The sequence below is a fragment of the Phalacrocorax carbo genome, chromosome 2, assembly GCF_963921805.1.
Source record: "Phalacrocorax carbo chromosome 2, bPhaCar2.1, whole genome shotgun sequence".
Lineage (NCBI taxonomy): Eukaryota > Metazoa > Chordata > Aves > Suliformes > Phalacrocoracidae > Phalacrocorax > Phalacrocorax carbo.
In genome coordinates, this window is record NC_087514.1 from 35,526,743 (window position 1) to 35,545,216 (window position 18,474).

General features: G+C 35.8%; 1 protein-coding gene across 5 annotated transcripts in view; it reads left to right on the plus strand.

Annotated features, from left to right (window-relative positions):
• Nucleotides 1-18,404, plus strand: part of UBE2W (ubiquitin conjugating enzyme E2 W) — a 32,308-nt gene extending 13,904 nt beyond the window's left edge. For 3 of the 5 annotated variants that reach the window (XM_064442533.1, XM_064442536.1, XM_064442534.1), the window contains exons 2-6: nucleotides 4,152-4,243; nucleotides 7,393-7,495; nucleotides 10,025-10,180; nucleotides 11,270-11,345; nucleotides 15,512-18,404. In XM_064442533.1, the coding sequence (XP_064298603.1) occupies nucleotides 4,152-4,243; nucleotides 7,393-7,495; nucleotides 10,025-10,180; nucleotides 11,270-11,345; nucleotides 15,512-15,525 (441 nt within the window). In that variant the 3' untranslated portion in view covers nucleotides 15,526-18,404. Of the gene's footprint in view, nucleotides 1-3,279; nucleotides 3,532-4,151; nucleotides 4,244-7,392; nucleotides 7,496-10,024; nucleotides 10,181-11,250; nucleotides 11,346-15,511 lie in introns of those variants that run through there. The other 2 variants (XM_064442535.1, XR_010371438.1) reach the window with 2 other exon arrangements.
• Nucleotides 18,405-18,474: the final 70 nt, after the last annotated feature.

Below are 18,474 nucleotides of genomic sequence, written 5' to 3' on the forward strand. Positions count from 1 at the left end.
CAGGAGTCTTTAGACTCAGTGTTACTCTGAGAAAATTAATGTTGCTTGGAACCTCTTTGGTCAGCTAGTACAAATATTAACATGAGAGAGGAATTAATTTAAAGTTCTTGCATTTAAACTTTAAATGTTTCCTGAATTACTATGGTAACCAGGAACTCAGTTTCCTAATTAAACTGTATGAGTCTGGCCTTCAAGGGCTTCATTTAAAAGATTTATTTATTTACACTAGATAATCCAGTTTTGTGTATTAATGGCACACAACATAAGATGAAGTATTTTAAGTTGTGATAAGGGGGAGAGGAAGGAAAAAAATAGTCCATAATATCTTTGGAGAGTATCTTCTGAATTTTCTGAATACCCTTAGCTGCATATTGGGCTGTGTGTGCAACCCTGTAGCCAGCAGCTCGAGGCAAGTGATTCTTTTCCTCTCTGGCACTTGAGACAGCATTTGGAGTACTGTCTTCAGGGAGTCTCAGTACAAGAGTGACATTGATATACTGGAGTGAGTCCAACAGATGGCCACCAAGATGGCTAGGGGCTGAACTACATAATGTACAAGGAGAGGCTGACTGGATTCTTCAGGCTTAAGAAAAGAAGGCAAAGGGAAGATCTTGCTGATGCCTGCAACAACCGAATGGGAGGGTGATAGGGAAAACGGAGCCACCGTGGGAAGAGGAGGAACAACAGACACAAATTGGTGCATGAGATATTCCAGTAAGATATAGAAGAAACAGTTTATACCATGAGGGTAGTGAAACACTGAAATGGATTGACCAGAGAGGTTGATTAAGGGACAATTTTTAAAATATTAGTTAACCCCTCTCATAGAACAATTTTTCAGTATTTGAATGAATTCTGGTTAGCAGGCCATGATGCCCTCTACAATCTTGTTACAGTTGCTATAGAGTACTCTTGAGCATCTTCTGGAAAAGGTCTGTAGGCAGCTCTTCATTAGTTTGTATAGAAACAATTGAGTTGATGCTTGATAGAACAAAACAAATTTTGAAAATGCCTGGTGAAAGCCTACTAAAGATGCCCATCTATGCTTGTCAGTTGAGGTATGGTTGACTTGTATGGCATGGTTGATGGAATAGTAGAGAGTTGTAAAATAGATAGTATATTTTGTATTCCACTAGGAAAAAAACCCCAAATAAGGGCTTGTATTCCCAAAAGTACCCATCTTAAATGTGTATCAGTAGGTTCAATAAAAGTATTTCTCTTTGTGTAAGGACTTTGCCTTGATTCTATCTTTACATTGTAGTGGCTAGATTAATAATTAGGAAATCTTTAAAAGCATTTTTTTCTACCCGAGTTGTCTAACAATTTCAGAGCTCCTATCATTGAGGACTGGAGGAATCTAGGAATTTATTATAAAATGGTATTTTTGTTCTTTAACTTCAAGGGAAGTTATCCAAGATAGTCAGTATAGCTGGAGAGAATAAAAACGAAAAGGGTTCTGTGTCATCTCTAATAGCAGTTTTTGGTCTTCTGTCCTGATTGTCTGTAGTTTTGGAGTGAGATCCTCTTCATTTGTGGGGCTGTTTTTGGTTGTTTTTTCTTTTCTTCTCCCTCCCACCTTACTCTGAAGGGGAGCAATGTTGAGATACAGGAAATCCGTCAGAACACGGTGTAATGTAGAGCTTCAGATAGGCAGAGGGTTAGAGGGTTGCAGTAAAGCCAAAGGGAATAACGCCTTCTGCTGGTACTTGGTTCCATTTGGGACATTCCTCTAAATGAAGAACAAGTCCAGAAGAGCTGTGGGTTTCCTGACCTCTGCATCCCTTCCCTACATTTCTACTGTGGAGCTGTGCCTAGGAACTTACTGTTAATCGGAATTGCACTGGGTTTTTCTACGCATTATAGATAATCATAGTCAGGTTTTCTTTGTGGATTCCCTTATTTCAAAGTGTTATAATGAAATGAAAGCAAGCTTTTTAGCAATGTTATATGCTTGCTTTTCTGGGGGACTTCTGTTATTGAGTTTCTTTGGCTTAATAGTCAGATAACATACCTATTTTCTACTAAATGTGCTCTTTCCAGCTTTATATGGGAATGATATGGATGTTTTGGGGTTTGGTTGGGATTTTTTTATATTCTTACTGAGATCTGCAAATACAGGTCAGACTGAATGTAGGTTGATACTTCTTTGAACTTGCTAACCTGGAAATGATGATTTCTTTTTTGTCTTTAAAAATATGATCTTGTTTACAGTGATGCTTCTGACCCAAAGTATAAATAGTATCTTCTGTTATTTCTCTGGGATGCATTTTTGCATCTTAATATATTTTGTATTGCAACTGATGTGATGTCTGTATGTATTATTTGCGTTTAATGGACAGGCCCCCACAATAGTGTCAGCAAATATTTCTCTATATGATGATCTATATGACAAGGCACACACAGGTTGGCTACCATTGAAGGTTATTTGATGACGGTCTTGAAAAGTGTCAGAAAGAGAGTAGACTTGAAAACATCTCTGCCACTTAAATTAAGGATTTGTAAAACTGTTTTGGATCCTTGGCCTTTTGCAGTTTAATTCATAATAGTGGTGTTAAACACTGTTGGGATTCATCATCTGAAATTTTCTTAAACTGTGCAGAAAGCAAAAGATGAATACTAGGTATCTAACCTGTTTTTCACTGTGCTAGCAATGTATATAGCTTTCTAAATACTAGCATTGTTTCTCCAGTTTGTTTATATCTGTACACCAATTATAACATCCTTTAAAATTACTTTATGACGTAATATTTAACTTCAAAACATATTTGTTTAATTGCTTGCAAATAAAAGACTTTTAAAGTGTATATTTGGGTTCAAGGTAGGAACTCTCAAAATAGAAGCCCCAAGCAAGTTCTCGGGGCTGCTTGGTAGAGACAGAAAGTTATTTCAAAGTATAAATTGTGAATGTATGAGGGTGTTTTTTCTTTAGGAGCTGCGCGTCTGTATTTATTGCACTCCTGTTTCAAAGGTATTAATGAGATACTGAATCACTTCTGTGTTGACAAATGAACACGTTTTCTTTTCCCCTGTGGATTTTTTTAAGTTCTACTAAGCATCAGAAAAGTTGTTTGGAAAATTAGTAAGAAACAGCTACAACTGTGTGATAAACCTACATTTTAAAAGAATTCTATGTTGAATCAAAATTAGATACTAAACCCCCAACCATACATATTTATTTGTCTTGATTGCTCAGTCATGCTTAAACCTTATGTAAGGTCATTTTGACTAGTGGGATGATGGAAGTGGGGATGATGGAAGTGGACTGGTAGGTGGTAAACATGAAAGTTGTTGGCAGGAAAAAGGAGAGCGAGAAGTGAGAAAGCCTTGAACTTTCCGTTATCTGGATGGCTTGGAAATGACAAAACATGTTGCATAACTGTTTACACGGAGAAAATACACTCTGAAAACAGTGCCAGTGATAGCACCTCACAGAGGTTGCATTTCCCTTGCTCCACAGATTGTAAGAAACAGTTCTGGTAGTTGTTACAGAAGCAGCTGGTTGCAGTTACTGATTTATTCCTGTCAAAATAGGTAAGGATTACCTGACCTATTGATGTAACACTCTTCCAATTAGTACAACTCTGTAGGTTCTAAGATGCGGCTACTGTAAAGTTATAAAGTAGTCTGTGTTCTGCAAGTCACATAGTCTTGTTGTACTTTCGTGTTGTGTCCTCTGGGACGACTTAGGACAAGGCAAAGGCTTGCACAGATGCCAGGGAGAAGTATCATAAATTACTTAGAGGAGGAAGAGTTGTGCTGTTAAAATCTTGGAGAATTAGTTGTAAATGTGATGCTATCAGGGGAATACAAAATGTTCACTGCTAGGTGTAGAGCTCTGATTGATGTCTTTGTAATACGACAAAATCCTGATGCCTCTGTGTATTTTGTAACGCAACAGTTTTTTGCGTAGCAATGTTGCAAATGTAAGTGTTTTTGCATTTTACCAAAAAACTAGGTTTAAGGCCTGTGACTTTTTTTGCCTGTGACTTTTCAGTTTAGTTTCTAGTTTTCCTTCTTTCTCACCTTTGTATTTAAATTTTCAAATTAAACTCCTCTTACCTTTCAGCAGTTGATGAAATGTACTTTAATGTGCATGTTTATTGTTGAACTTTATTTAATATTTTAAATATTCTATACAATTTCTTTTCTAGAAACGATTACAAAAAGAACTGTTGGCATTGCAAAATGATCCACCACCAGGAATGACTCTAAATGAAAAGAGTGTACAAAATTCAATTACGCAGTAAGTATATATACTGTTTTATTTTTGCTATCAATCTGAAAAATGTAAGTAATAAGTCCTCTGCATGCCACTTCCACATGCCACATGCCACTTTTTTTGGTCCAGGGAGTGAAACATTGTTCTGCTTAATGAGCATATTGCAGTAATGTGCTGGACACTCTCAGGAACTGGATAGAGAATTAATCAAATTTTTATTAAGCATTTTATTGTCTAACGAAATGTCAGTTGGTAAAAGCTTCTGCATATTTTAGAATAAAATAATTTCACGATCTTTCATAGCTACTAACCTCTGAAACCCTTCTAAATTTATTGAAATAATGGAATAGCTGGTTTAGAGTTTCTGCATTATTTGTATTGAGTATATTTTGTGGCTGTTAATTTCTGTTACCTCTTTTCTCTAAAGTAAGTGGAGGAAGGTTCTTAAAGAGCAAAGTTATCTAAGTATATTTCTTTGCGCTTTCCTCCCTGCTGTAGTTTTTTCTGTGATTAGCAAAATGGAAGGAGAAACATGGTTAAATATTCCATTGAAATTGGGCAGGTGTTGTTCCTGGTATTTAAACTATTTTCTTAATTGACTGAAATTCAAAAGATTAGACTGTGGTGACATTTCTTTTAGATAATTTCCTTAGTTTAGTTTTAGAGAAATGTTAGCAGATGTAAACATTTATAAAAGTATGAATCTCAGGCTATGTGTTCTGGACTATATTATTGATTGATGAATCAATTTAAAAACATAACACAGAGCTGACTTCTGATGTCGCTTCACATCTGCGTTTTTGGTGGTAGTACTCAGACCATGTTACATGAGGCTTTTCTGAGCCTTTTATATATATGTGTATATATATATGTAGATATACACACTGAGTTAAACACTGCTATTGCTTTTTAAATGATGCTGGGTTTTGTGATAGTTCATGCAGATGAATGACTGAAACGAATTGAAATAGCACTTTCCAGAATTTGGTACAAATGATTATAAACTGCTGTACAATTGCTGAATTACAGCTTGTGTTTCTTGCTTTACTTGGGTGTTCTTTGGGAAATGAAATACTGAAATTTTCTGAAAAAAGGACTCCCAACTAATATTACAAGTGTGTTTCACTCATTTAAACAAAAAACAGCTATTAAGTGAAAGTTTACAACAGATGAGATGGAAAATGAAAAAAAAAAAAACAACAAAACCACCAACTGTTTTTCTCCTGTTTGTGGATTTCCAGTTTTCTTAGGATGTGTCTGTTCGTTTTTGTTTTTTTTTTTTTTGCTAAGTATGTACCATTTTTATACCTTTCAATACCTTACAAGTAAAAAGTGCCTGTTTACTGTCATGCTAGATTTTGGAATTGTTTAAGCAGCTTTCTGTCAAAGTAGCGTCATATTTTTTCTCTTTGAGGGTTTTTCATGTGAAGTAGCATGTTCTGAGTTCATTAATGAAGTTAGAGTTTGAACTGGTGCAGTAAAGACTTGTGTAGCAGTACTGGCTTGGTTTTGGAAGATGCTGAATAAGATAATTGGATGCCATGATGTAACTGGGTCATTTGAAATGTTAAGCAATCATCTATTTTAAAAACACAAGGATTAGAAATTTGAGATGGCTAAACCGTAAAGCACACAGGAAAGATGGGTTCTAGTGATTCCTTGACCATAAAAGGAGCAATTTCCAAGCAGAATTATCTTATACTCTAGTAAACGAAACTATTTTAAAAACTTGAAAGTGAAGGCTCTGGATCACAAGGACTAATAAAGCTGGAGAGTATTGGTGCGGCATGTGTATAAATGTAAAAGCAGAAGGCATAAGAAGAGATAAGTGGTCTGGAGCACAGATAGATTAAACGGAAGGAGTCTTCACAAAATTAAAATGTAGAACACTAGTACAGCCATCATCATGCGACTGTTGAAGATACATTCCTCCTGAAGCATGTGGCAGCTGGCAGTTCAGTGGTGAAGCATTTTTTCTCAAAACTCAAAAATAAAAAAAAAGAGGTAAATAGACAGGAAGATTAAAAATGTGCACAGCTTAAATCGGGGGTGGGGGAGAGTGTATATGACAGGAGGATGGAGGGCTGGGAATAGGATCATCCGACTGCCAGCTGGAGGAGATGTCGACTTTTCTGTACACATTGCTGTTCTGAAAAATCTCAGCTCCCTGGAGTCTAATGTACATCTTATATGAGCATTTTTGTAGTCTCTTGCTGAATCTTTACCATATCATGTTGCTCAAATGTGTAAAACTCAAATCAAGTTTGAAAGACAAAAATGGGGAAGTGATGCTGCAAAGAGTGGTGTTAAGTGGTCAACAGCAGACCTCCAAAATGACAGAAGTTAGATAGGGTGCTGCTGTATTTGTTGAACAATATGCAAAACATCTATTTTTTACTGAATTAAAAAAAAAGCAGCACCCAACAATCCAAATCAAAACCAAAAAACCTACACCTGACACTGTCCCCACCACCCCCAACTCCACCATGTTATTATGATGAAAGGAGCAGAAGCAGAGGAAAAAGAATGCTATTATATGCTGAGGTGTTATCTTTATTACAGTTGCAAAACGTCCTCTTTTTTTGTTTTTAATTTTCTGTGACCGTTTCCTTTTTATACTCTTAACTTTTTCAGTTTTGGTTCCATTACCTACCAGGTTATATACCATTTAATTTCTGACTTTTTTCACAGATGTAAGTGCAAAAGGAGTGTGGCTCTTCCCCCTTGAATACAAAATTTATTTTAATTTTAATAAACTGTATTGATTTTCATTACAGAAAAGTAAAATAACATTAAAGAAAATGTGTACTAGTTTGTTTCCTTCCAAGCCTGTTTTGAGTAGGAATAAACTTTGGAACAGGTCTCTTGTTTCAGTTTTGTTGTTTATCATTAATAGCCATTTTCTTGGGAACTGATGGGTCTGTGTTGAATTGAAGTCATAATTACATGTATAATTTGCTGCACTATATCAATGCCTATATGTAAAATACCAGGCTTTTTTTTTTTTTTAATGTAGGCTTGATGTGTTATTCACTGTTGTGATGGTTATGATACTAGTGGAGAGTTTAGATGATTTGTCTGTGGCTGGTAATTGATTTATTAGTCCTGTGCTCCAGGAGTAAAATTACAATTTGTCAGTCCACAATACTAACAAATTTTTCCCCATTCCTTAGGTGGATTGTAGACATGGAAGGTGCTCCAGGAACACTATATGAAGGGGAGAAATTTCAGCTTCTATTTAAGTTCAGTAGTCGGTATCCTTTTGATTCGCCTCAGGTAATGGCTTTCTTCTTGCTTAATGCTACCTTTAAGTTAGGGTTGCGTGACACATGCTGAATAGTAGTATCATCCACATATCCTAATATAAGGTTTAGTTACTTTATATTAAATGCACTGTGCAGATGCCTTTTCTTTTAAAAATTACTCTGCAGTGAGGTATAGTCCTGTGACAGTCTACTTGGTTTCATAGGAGGTGAAAGAGCAGTGTAAACTGGAGGTTTCTTTGAGGCTGATGTTCATATCATATGGAAGAGCAACACAGGGTGAAGTAGGAAGGTCCCCTGCACTGCAGTGTAGGATTAGAGTAAACTACTGCTTCTTTTGGACCTTTTCTTTTTGCTTCCAACACAGTTTTTTCATTTTGTTTTTAAGCCTCTTACATCTTCTCTGCTGCCATTGTTAATACAGCTGGGGAAATACTGTGCTTGTGGTAGGGATTCTCATTGATACATGCCATCTTTGAGAGGCCTGCAGATCTAGTGTTTATAACTGAGGTGTGAGATACTGTGTTGCTTTCATGGCAATGTAAAGAACTGCAGGGGCAGCAATACTACTAGGCTGTAGAATGAGCTCTGTATATTCACCCCTCTGTTACCTGAGGGGAATGTTAGAAAACATGGCTGGTAGGAGTAGCATTTGGCTCTCACCCTAATCCTCTTGAAAAGAAGAAGAAAAGCAAAAGTGCCTTAGTTCTTGTCCTGTCTGTTTCAGCTCAAAGTTCCCAGATTGGCCTCTGACTCTTTTCTCATTGGTGTTGAAACTGCCACACAGAGCTGTGAGGGACACTTAAACCAATAAACACTGCATATGTTTTAGGTACCATGGTAAAAACTAGAATGCTGACTTTTCAGTCTTAGGTTTTAAGGAACAAACCGGCCACCTGTACTTCTGCACCCTGTCAGGTTGGCAGTGAACTACTCATAGGTGACCCACAGGAGAGAATACACTATGATTTGGTTCCATGTAGGTACTGTGCGTACTCATGACCCAACCTGTGCGAGTGGCTCTGCGCAATATATTGTAAAAGAGCAAATTAGATCTGTACATGCACGCTGATTTTTAGCATAAAAGACAATTAAGAATTTAAGTACTGGATACTTGATTGTTGTAAATGGCTAGAATTTCCATTATACAAAAAGCTGCTGTGCAGTAAGTTCATTCTATATTACAAATCTCTGGGTTATAATTCTCTCTCCCGCAAATCTGCCTACTGTGAAATGACAGTTTACGCTTCTGTTGCTTAATCACTTGGTTGTTTTCTGCCTTAAAATGTATGTTGTTTATCATAGTGTGCATGCTTTTACTTACCTAGTGTGCCTAGTTCTGGTTTTCCTATGAAAGGAAGACATTAGTTATAAGTGGTCTACATTACTGGATTATGATGGTAAACTCTTCAATGCTTAGTAAGAAATATCAGTTTAAAGACCTATGAAAGATCATTCTGCATCCAGTTTTTCTGCTGCATTAGAAGCCTATCTGCCATTTGGCAAATGGGTTAAGCTCTAAAATTTCAGTTTCCTATATGATGGTGTTGCTTCTTTCTTGTAGTCAGTGATAAGGTGGGTGTGTTGTGTATGTGTATACATGTTTGTACACATACATATGTCTGTATAACTTCGGAAACAATTAAGAGGCTTCTGGGCATTATGGTTATGAGTGGTAGAGATTTTTTTATTATGTCATTGCATTAAAAGATGACAGCGGTTATGCTGGATAAGGAGCTCAGGAGTATAATGCTGCTATGAAGGTTTCACTTTTGCTCCATGACCATTGGTCCTGGGCCAACTATGTGTTTGACAAAAACTTGATGTAAGAACAATGGTTGTCAAAATTGCTTTTTTAACCTTTTTTTTGACTGTGATCCATTACGTTTTAATAGAGAGGAGGTTCTAAATGCCATTCCTCTGTATTCTTCCATGTTGAAAACATATTCCATTTGAAATAATGATCTAAAAATGTTTCCTATATGGTAACATACTTCAGTTGTACAAGTCCTTTGTTTTGTAGTTAATAGACTTGATGCATTTTGCTCTTTATGATGGAACTTGGATGAGCTGCCTAGAACTTAATTTCTATTGTGTCCAGAGTTATAGTAGTCATCTGTGAATCTCATTGCGTTTCCTGACATATAACGTTGAGGTTTATTAAGTCATTAAAATCCAGTGTTTTGGCTGGGCAAATGTATTCCTTAGGACAAAAAGACTGAGGCTGCAAGACAGAAAAAGTTTAGTGTGATGTCTTTATACTGTTACCTTTGCATTTTTCTATGCTGTATAACTATTCATAGAAAAAACCCTACATTTAGCCATTTAACTTAATCTTCATTAGTTATTTAGACTTCCACTGTTTTATTTTAAATTTCAGTTAATAGCTTCCAAAAATGAATGAACCTGACATGAAGTGTAATATTTAGCATAAGTGAAAATGGCAGAACCACTTCTCAAATAAAATATTGTTTTCCCAAAAGCAATACAGCGTTATTTAAAATGCGGACAATAAATTACAGCTACGTTTGTTCTTTTTTAGGTCATGTTTACTGGAGACAATATTCCTGTTCATCCTCATGTTTATAGCAATGGTCATATCTGTTTATCCATTCTAACAGAAGACTGGTCTCCAGCTCTCTCAGTGCAATCTGTTTGTCTTAGCATTATTAGCATGCTTTCCAGCTGCAAAGAAAAGGTATGGGTTTTTTTAGCACTGTTGGACTAGAATAAATAAAATTTAATAGTCTTCTATTTCTTAAATTCTAAAATAGGCAAACCTAATATATTTACATATCTACTACTGAAAAAATACTAAGCTGGAACTGCAAAATAAACACTGCAGTAAGTACTTTGTAACTATTTTCATGGTATCCCGCTCATACATTGTTACTGGAAAAGAGGAGTGAATGGAACCCTTCTAGTTGTACTAATTGTGAAGTTCAATTGTGTTTTAGGACAATTCTTTGTAAATTGAGGGCGGTAAAGGCAGTGAAAAATGACTGTTGAAATGTCTTTAGTGCAGATGTGCGTAAGGCTTTGCAGCTGCACTATTTTGGTGATCTTGATCACTTTCCTTTCAGGAAAGTAAACGGTGCTAAGCTGCTTTTTTGGTCATAGATGACTGGCACTGATACATTAGACCTTTTTTGTAAAGAGACTGCCCTTTTACTCTTGACCATTTCTTTTGCAGTGGAATATATGTGGAAGTTAGATGTGGTCAGAGCATGTACATCTGTGCTATCCAAACATGCCTGTTCGTGTCACATCCTAGTCACGTGTATGTGGTAGAAAAACACCCCCAAAATAGCATTGTATTGTATCCTATGATTTTGGCTTTGCATAATGACAACACTTAAGAAGAAAGCTGAAGAATGTGAAGTATTGATCAGATATAGATGTTTATTTTTTTCACTTACTCCAAGCTGAGACTTATGGATGTGAATTGGACCTAAAATTAGATTCCAAACTGCAAAGGAATTTAATTTGTTTTTTTTTAAACAAGAGCTGTTCCCTTTTTGTGGGTTGTTTTCTTTCTTTTTATTCCTTTCTTCCCCTATCTATCTCCAACTCGTTTGGTATTTTTCATTAATTTTTTGCTGGGAGTAGCTCCAGTAACAATTGTTGCCTGGATCTGTAAGAGATTTTTCTTGACAAAGATCTAGTCCTGCCTCTTACGTCATTTTCACTGCATTCATGTGGTAGCCTTTCATAAGCTTATTAAATAGCTCATGTATTACAATATAAGGATTGTTTGATTATTTGTAGGTCTTTTCTTCTGTTGCAGAGGCGACCTCCAGATAACTCATTTTATGTAAGAACGTGTAACAAGAATCCAAAGAAAACAAAATGGTGGTATCATGGTAAGTATTTAACTAGGACCAGGAATTTTGAAGGAGTCATAAGTTAGGTGTTGTGGAAGGTCCGTAGTGAAACTAGGTTTAGCTCTAAACCCAGGGTTGTTTTTGTTGTTGTTCGTAACGCTTTAAAAGCTTTTACAGTGGTTAAAAGATGCCTATATATTTGTAAACAGCTATGTGTTCTAATAGATTTCCATTTTTAGTCAGAATTTCCAATGTGGGACAGTTGGCTGACTTAAGGGCTCTTAAGAACTAATAGTCAATAATACAGTAATAAGTTTCTACATGTACATGATAAAAAAACACACCATACTAAAATTGCTATGTATAGTACTACAGTGCCTGCAGCACTAGTGTTGTGTTGTTTTGGTTTGTTTTTCTGTTGTTGTGGTTTTTTTTCTTTCCACGTGCTCTCTATCTGACTTTATACTGTGTGGTTTCTTTTTTCTGCTTCAACATTTGTCATCCTCTTCCCAGAGCTGGGCTTGGCAATATGTGCTTGCCTTATCCACTCTGTTGGTGAGGAAAGAAAGGAGGATGGGGTAGAGACAGGCAATGCTTTTCTTCTCTCCTCTCTCGTTGGCCAATACTTTCTTTGCTGTCCACAGGAAAATACTGTACAAATGGGGGTTATTGGAAGCCCATGTATTTTGGGAAGCGATGTGTTAGAGCAGGTAATACTGTGTGCTGGAGTGGTGCAGGAGGAGTTGATCCCATCCCTAGGTTTCACTGAAGGCTCCGTCATAAGACATCCTTTGTATTTCACTGCCTCCCCACCCCAGGACATGTTCTGTCCCCTACGTGAAATGAGACCAGGTATTTTGAGACAGTGGGAGTTAATGACTGGAGAGGCAAATGCCAAAACCTTCACCCTTAGACTCTTAAAAGCCCATGGATGCCTTAACAATAAAAACTGAAGTGTTTCGTAATGCTTGCTGAGACCCATGGGTTTTTGGTATATGGTAATGTAACAGAATGAAACTCTCTCATAATACTCTAATAGTATCTCTAAAACAAAGTGACTTCAATTACAGTAAGAGGAGTGCTGTATGTCATGGGATTAAGAGGTATTTAAGAAATTCAGTACTGTTTGTCGTGTGGTTTTACATGATGTCATTTTAAAAATTGACTCCAAGAATAATAATCATATTGCCTGCAAAGCTGGGATTTTCATCTTCACCAGATTATTCAGTAGTCACTTTCTCTTCTCTTTGTTTTTGCACTCTTGTAATGTGTTTGGTGCTTCTCCATTTCTAGTTTTGCTTTCTCTTTATTTGCAATTTTTTGAAAGTTTTTTATTAACTATTTTTATTTTCACTAGCTAGTTATTTTTAAAGAAAAGGAAGTAAAGTTTCATATATTGGCTTTATCTTGTGATTAAAATGTTCTGTCTACTCCAAATTTGTACTGGAGTCTTGTTTTGATTCAGGATTGAAGCCTATCAAGGAGAACAGTCTGTAGATAGTACTTTTGTTTCTTATTCATAAAATTAAATTTGAGTTAAACAAGCAAAATGCCAAATGAATATGAAATGTGGTTTATCTGACTCTGAAAGTTGCTGTATAATTGTGGCTCAAAACCATCAAGCTGCTTATAGTCCACTGAAGAAGTCATTTAATTACTTCACGTTAACTACGCGATGGCTGTTTTCTGAAAGTCAGAAAACCCTAGCCTTCCCCAGCTTCAGAGCAACCTATAGACCAACCTGAGGCAAGAAAAGGCAAGTCTGTTCATTTAACTAACTCATACTGGTTTGCATAATTATATTTTGGTTTTTAGCTTCCTTTTTAAGTACTAATTATGAAGGAGGTCATGATTAAAAGTTCATTGGGCTTCCCATTAAATTTTTACATTAGAAAAACCTCCACACCTGATGTCCATTGGACAAAAATTTTCTTAAATGCTAGACAGTTTTGCCTTAGTTTTGCATGTCACTTGCTCCTTCTCTGAGTTTCTCTTCTGTGGGCATATATAACAAGACTGCCAAGGCATGATCTTTAAATTTTTAATGTTTTCTTAATGGGTTTGAAGAAATGGTGGGTTACACAGAAAAAGGGAAGTGTAGCTTGCCTGCTATAATTTTAACCACCTCTCTCTGAAAAAGAACTGTCTTCAACCTTATGTATACCTGAAAAGCTTTACAAGCCCTTGAAAAAGGCAATTCTGTCATCTTCATTTTCTGCTCCTGCTTCAACTAAAGTATCACATATCTAATCGTGTGATTGAAACAGTCTGGGTTGGGTAAATTAGGGGAGAAAACCCAATCCCAACCAAGAAAGCAAGCCAGCTGTCCAAGGGTAACCACTGGGTGCAATAGATGCAATTGCTAATACAAGAACAGGTGGAGGAAAATGCAGAGTAGTTCTGCTCCTTTTGTTGTCAGCTAGCCATTGGACTGGCTTAACTTTAACAAGAAATTGAATCCCTATGTTTTGAAGAGAAAGTAGGGAGACTGTCATCACTTTAAACACATGCCTTTGAAGGAAATTTTTTTTTCCAGCAGGTGCCTGGAATTTATTTAGCTGGGAACAAATAGTACATGACTGGGAGCTGATATAAAGCAAATGGATATGAAAACAGAAGGATAAAGTGGCACTTAGAGAGATATTCTGACACGTAAATGTGTGTGTCTATGCATTTAGTTTATTACAAAGGTTTTAATCTCTCATTTGTATCCCTGCCCAACAAAGCAACTAGCGCCATAACCAGAGTTACCAACTAGTTCCATAACCAGAGTTACGGAGCCTTGTTTGCTACAAACTAGTGTCCTCACAAGCCCTGTTTCAAAACTCCTGACCTTTGATAACTAAAATTATTTCTAGATTGTCTGCCCTACCCAACATCTGCTTCAACTGTACATTGAATTCCATGCTGAATTTCAGTCTGAGGGTTGATTGTGCTCTGTTAAAGACAGGAGGATTTTCCAGACACAGTTTTCTTGGGCATCCAGACTGAAATAGGTTTCATAAAGCTGTTGCCTGGTTTTGGTGTTGTCAGGAGGTAGATTTTTGTGAAAAAAGAGGACATGGTCATTGTTTTCAACCAGCACCTCTTTACTGCTCTTGATTTTGAGTTTTTTTTTTAATTAGAAAGTGTTTTCTCTGCTGTTTGGCCTGAACTTTTAGTACACAGTTTAAATACCCCTTCTATCTTTCTTGCATCTTTGTCCCATCTTTCTTACATGTACAGTTTTTTGTTCTTTACCACCCTAACAAAATGAAGAGGTTCTGAAACATGTAATAGTATTGATGACCCAATGTTTTCCAGTGAGAACATAGGATTATTCACCACTACTTTGTACATGCTAAATCTGTACACAGTGAAAATACTGTTTATGAGGCTACGTTTTCTAGCTGTGCGAGGTTACAAGTAAGTGCATTAAAAATAACCAGACAGTAAGTTTGCTTTCTGTTAACAAGCTTAATATTTACTGTTACCAGATGCAAATACACTGCAGGTCAATGTGTGGAAGAGAAAGTTTAAAAGGAAGAACTTTCACAGACAAATGTTTATTTTAATATTGAGCATAATGCAGAAAAGATTGGCATAGAATACTCTTTTTTTTTCTTGTTGTTGTAGTATGTTCTGTCCAAGTACAGTATGTATCTAAAATTCTGTGAAAGTTATTTTTCATGTTTAAGATCTTAGGATCACAGTGGTGACCTATTACTTTTACATAATTCTGTCAGCTATAGTTCCTGTTGATTCTTGAGAAAGAAATGAATATACATACATATATATGTATGTATAAAGGGTTGAGAATGCATCAAGAGAATCCCATTCTGCCACTTATTGCTATATATTCCTTATAAAAGGATTTCTGATGTGGACCTACTGTACTTTAAGGGGGCAAAATGTTAAGCATATTTGGTCTTTCCTTTTCCTAACAAAAGGAATTTCTAAATATTGAATGTGGAAATTGCTGTCCTTTTAATGGAATATTTGCTAATACTAATGTGCTTGGGGATATATGTGTATTTTGAAGTTTAATGTTCGATATTTGTTTTTTCCTGAGTCATTATTGAACAAAACTGCAGAATTATTCAATCAGTGTATTTCCACTGCATGTTACTGTCTATGCTAGGAATTGTTTCTGCATACAGCACCTTGCTAGTTTGGACTTAGAATGTTTATATGTTTTCCATAAATACTCTTTTTTTATTTTAAAGATGACACATGTTGATGCCACCATTTTGTGATCCTCGTAGCAGAAGATAGTCCTACTGAGAAAATGAGCACTTTGATCATTCAGTCTTTGAACTTTAACCTTTGACTGGAAGTGACCTATAGGCAATGAAGACTACTTCCTTTGACTGCATTTTTACTAGTGTGCATTCTGGGCGCATGTTGATCGCTGGTTCAGTCCATGCAACTGACATGCTTTTATTAGTCATACAGTATTAATGCAGGTGTCCAGAAATGTCAGAATAATTCCATTATTTTTATTTTAAGCTTTTGGAAGAATTCCAGGTCTTCATATATTGTGCAATAACACTGAGCTCCTTGGCGGTTTTGGTGCATCCATTGCCGGCAATGGACATTGTACCAGGGAAAGGTTTTGCTCCTGCCACAAAAAAGATTGATGCATGACAGAGCTTATGAAAGTTTTGGACATATTTGGATTATAAGCAAGAGATCGACCATTACCTTAAAAGCCACCCCATTCTTTTATATTTGGATTCTATGCACTGTGATCACAAAACTAGCAGCATGAGTTAACATGCCTAGCTGAAGGACTGTAATAAGATCGTTGCATATTTATTAAATTGTTTATCTGCTGTCAAATTGTTTTGACATGGATGGTTTTTCAAGTGACATTGGCAGAGAGGTACAATGTTATCCCTATGGTGAAATAAAACTACTTTTTGTATATAGTTATTCATATCTCTGAAGCAAAGGTATGAGTAATTTAGGGTATGAGTGATTTAACCAAGAATTTATTTTGGAGATATGAGAGGATGGCAGTGATATAACTGAACTTGCTGCAGTCCATAATTGGGCTTGTAATTTGTACTTTAGAGCTTTTTCCAAATAGATTGCACACTGTTATTTCCTGCTAGCCATCAGCATGAGCCCTACTGCCTACACCGATATTTCATTTATTTATGTGGTTGAAAGCAATCCATATAACATTTTTTGTTTGCATTCACTGTTTCTTTTGTTGTTGTATGTCATGTTTGAATGTTACAAAACAATATTTTGATTGAAAAGCTTTGTCAGAAGATATTTTCATGTAAATTATTTCTTTATCTTGTAAGCATCATCTTGTCTTTTAATCCTGTACTATAAAAAGAAAAAAAAAATACATTTTTGACAGAGGCTTAATGTTTTGACAAAAAAGTGTGGACCTTCTTATTTAAGTTTAGACTAAAGTATATTTTCTTAACTTGCTTGTCCCACGCAGCCATACCAATTTTTTTCCAGGCTTTTACTTCACCAAAAAAGGGGAAGAAGCCTAAAATCAGATTGACATTTTTCTATGGAGCAAAATTTATTGGAATAACAGATAGTTGTTCTCACCACTCTGTAATATTTTGATACAGCAATTAGGTTGTCTTTTTAGGAAGCACTTTTATAAACTTAATACCTTTACACATATGCAAAATTTCTATAACTTTTTTTTACTGTTGCCTTATTATTACACTAAAAAAAATTCAAGTGATTAATGCATGAATGTCTAAATCAAGTAACTACTTGATTTAAAAACAAAGAAAAGCCAAAAAAAAAAACCCCAAACCCCAACCAGAATGAATAACTACAGTAACAAACAGAAAATTGGCTGAAAAATTTGATTTTTTTTCCTTACTGCTGTATGATAACTGACAAGTTTTATAGTCTTGTACATACTTCTCTGTACCTAATGTTAAAACATTTTAAAAAAGTATAGATGCTTAACTCAGGGTGGATAGAGTTCAGATGGATTTGCTTCAGAGAAGTATTTTGTGCAGCAACTGAACGATGGATATTGCCAGTGAAGTGAGGCTACAGTATACTTCAGGAACTGCTATTTTTTCTACTGTATTGAAAATATCTCTTGGCCTTTAAGACTCAATGGTAAAATCTAGCTTTGGATATAAATTTGATGTGTGTATATACTTTCACAATGAGCCTTTAAAACAGAGTTCAATTTCTTTTAAGAGCCAAAAATAATCATTTTAAGCAAATGAAATAGTTCTGTTCCTAACTTCTTGTTTAGCAAAATTTTATTGTTGTGAGATAATCAAACTGGTTACGTTTGGAAATGGTTCATACGAAAGAGCAGTAATCTGATAATTAATCTGTATATTCATGTTAACTGCTCTGTTGATTGAAAGGATTGATGCATCTTTGAGAAATTCATGTATGAGTGGTTCACATCCTATCTAATAGTCTACAGGAAAGAGACCATATTGTGACACACGGTAATGTCTCTGAAGAAGTGGTTCAAGTTCATCTTCTCAAGTTCATGTATCTCTTCATATGGTGGCTTGCCATACTACAGTACATGGTTTCAGAGAAGCTTTATCACATACTGTATGTATTTTGTTGAAGATGTGTATTGTAGTGCAAAGCATTATACATTTTATTGACCTGTGCTATTACATGGACTACAGTGAAGTTAAATAACCAAGTTTATGCTGCTCTTTAATACCCCCTCCCCAATATACTTAGATCAAAAAAATGCAAGGTAGATTAGAAGAAAATGTACCTCAGGACTTTTAGTTTACAGTAGAAATGCCTCCATTGGTTCTCTTGTAGATCTGTGGGTAAGTTCACCTATATACAGAGGGCCAAGACAAAGCCTGTATACCACTCAAGCCCTCAAAATAAAGCAACGATTCTGACCATGCTATGATGTCCTGAAATAGGGCTTGAAGTAGATGAAGGTAGTGCCATCCTTTCCATAGGGTGACCCTGTGTATGTAACTTACTTTCACTTGGAATTTCTCACATGAAATGGTTACAGATTTGGCTTGAAATGATCTTGCATTTATTTTGTGTCAATGTTCATGTTGTTAAACACTTTGTTTTGTGTTTAGTGTGTTTATACTATAACACAATAAATTCTTGTTTTAAAATAGATTACTACCCTTGAATGGAAATACGTGTGGACCTTTTCATGGTGAAGTGCAGAAGCACTGGTCTTTTCATT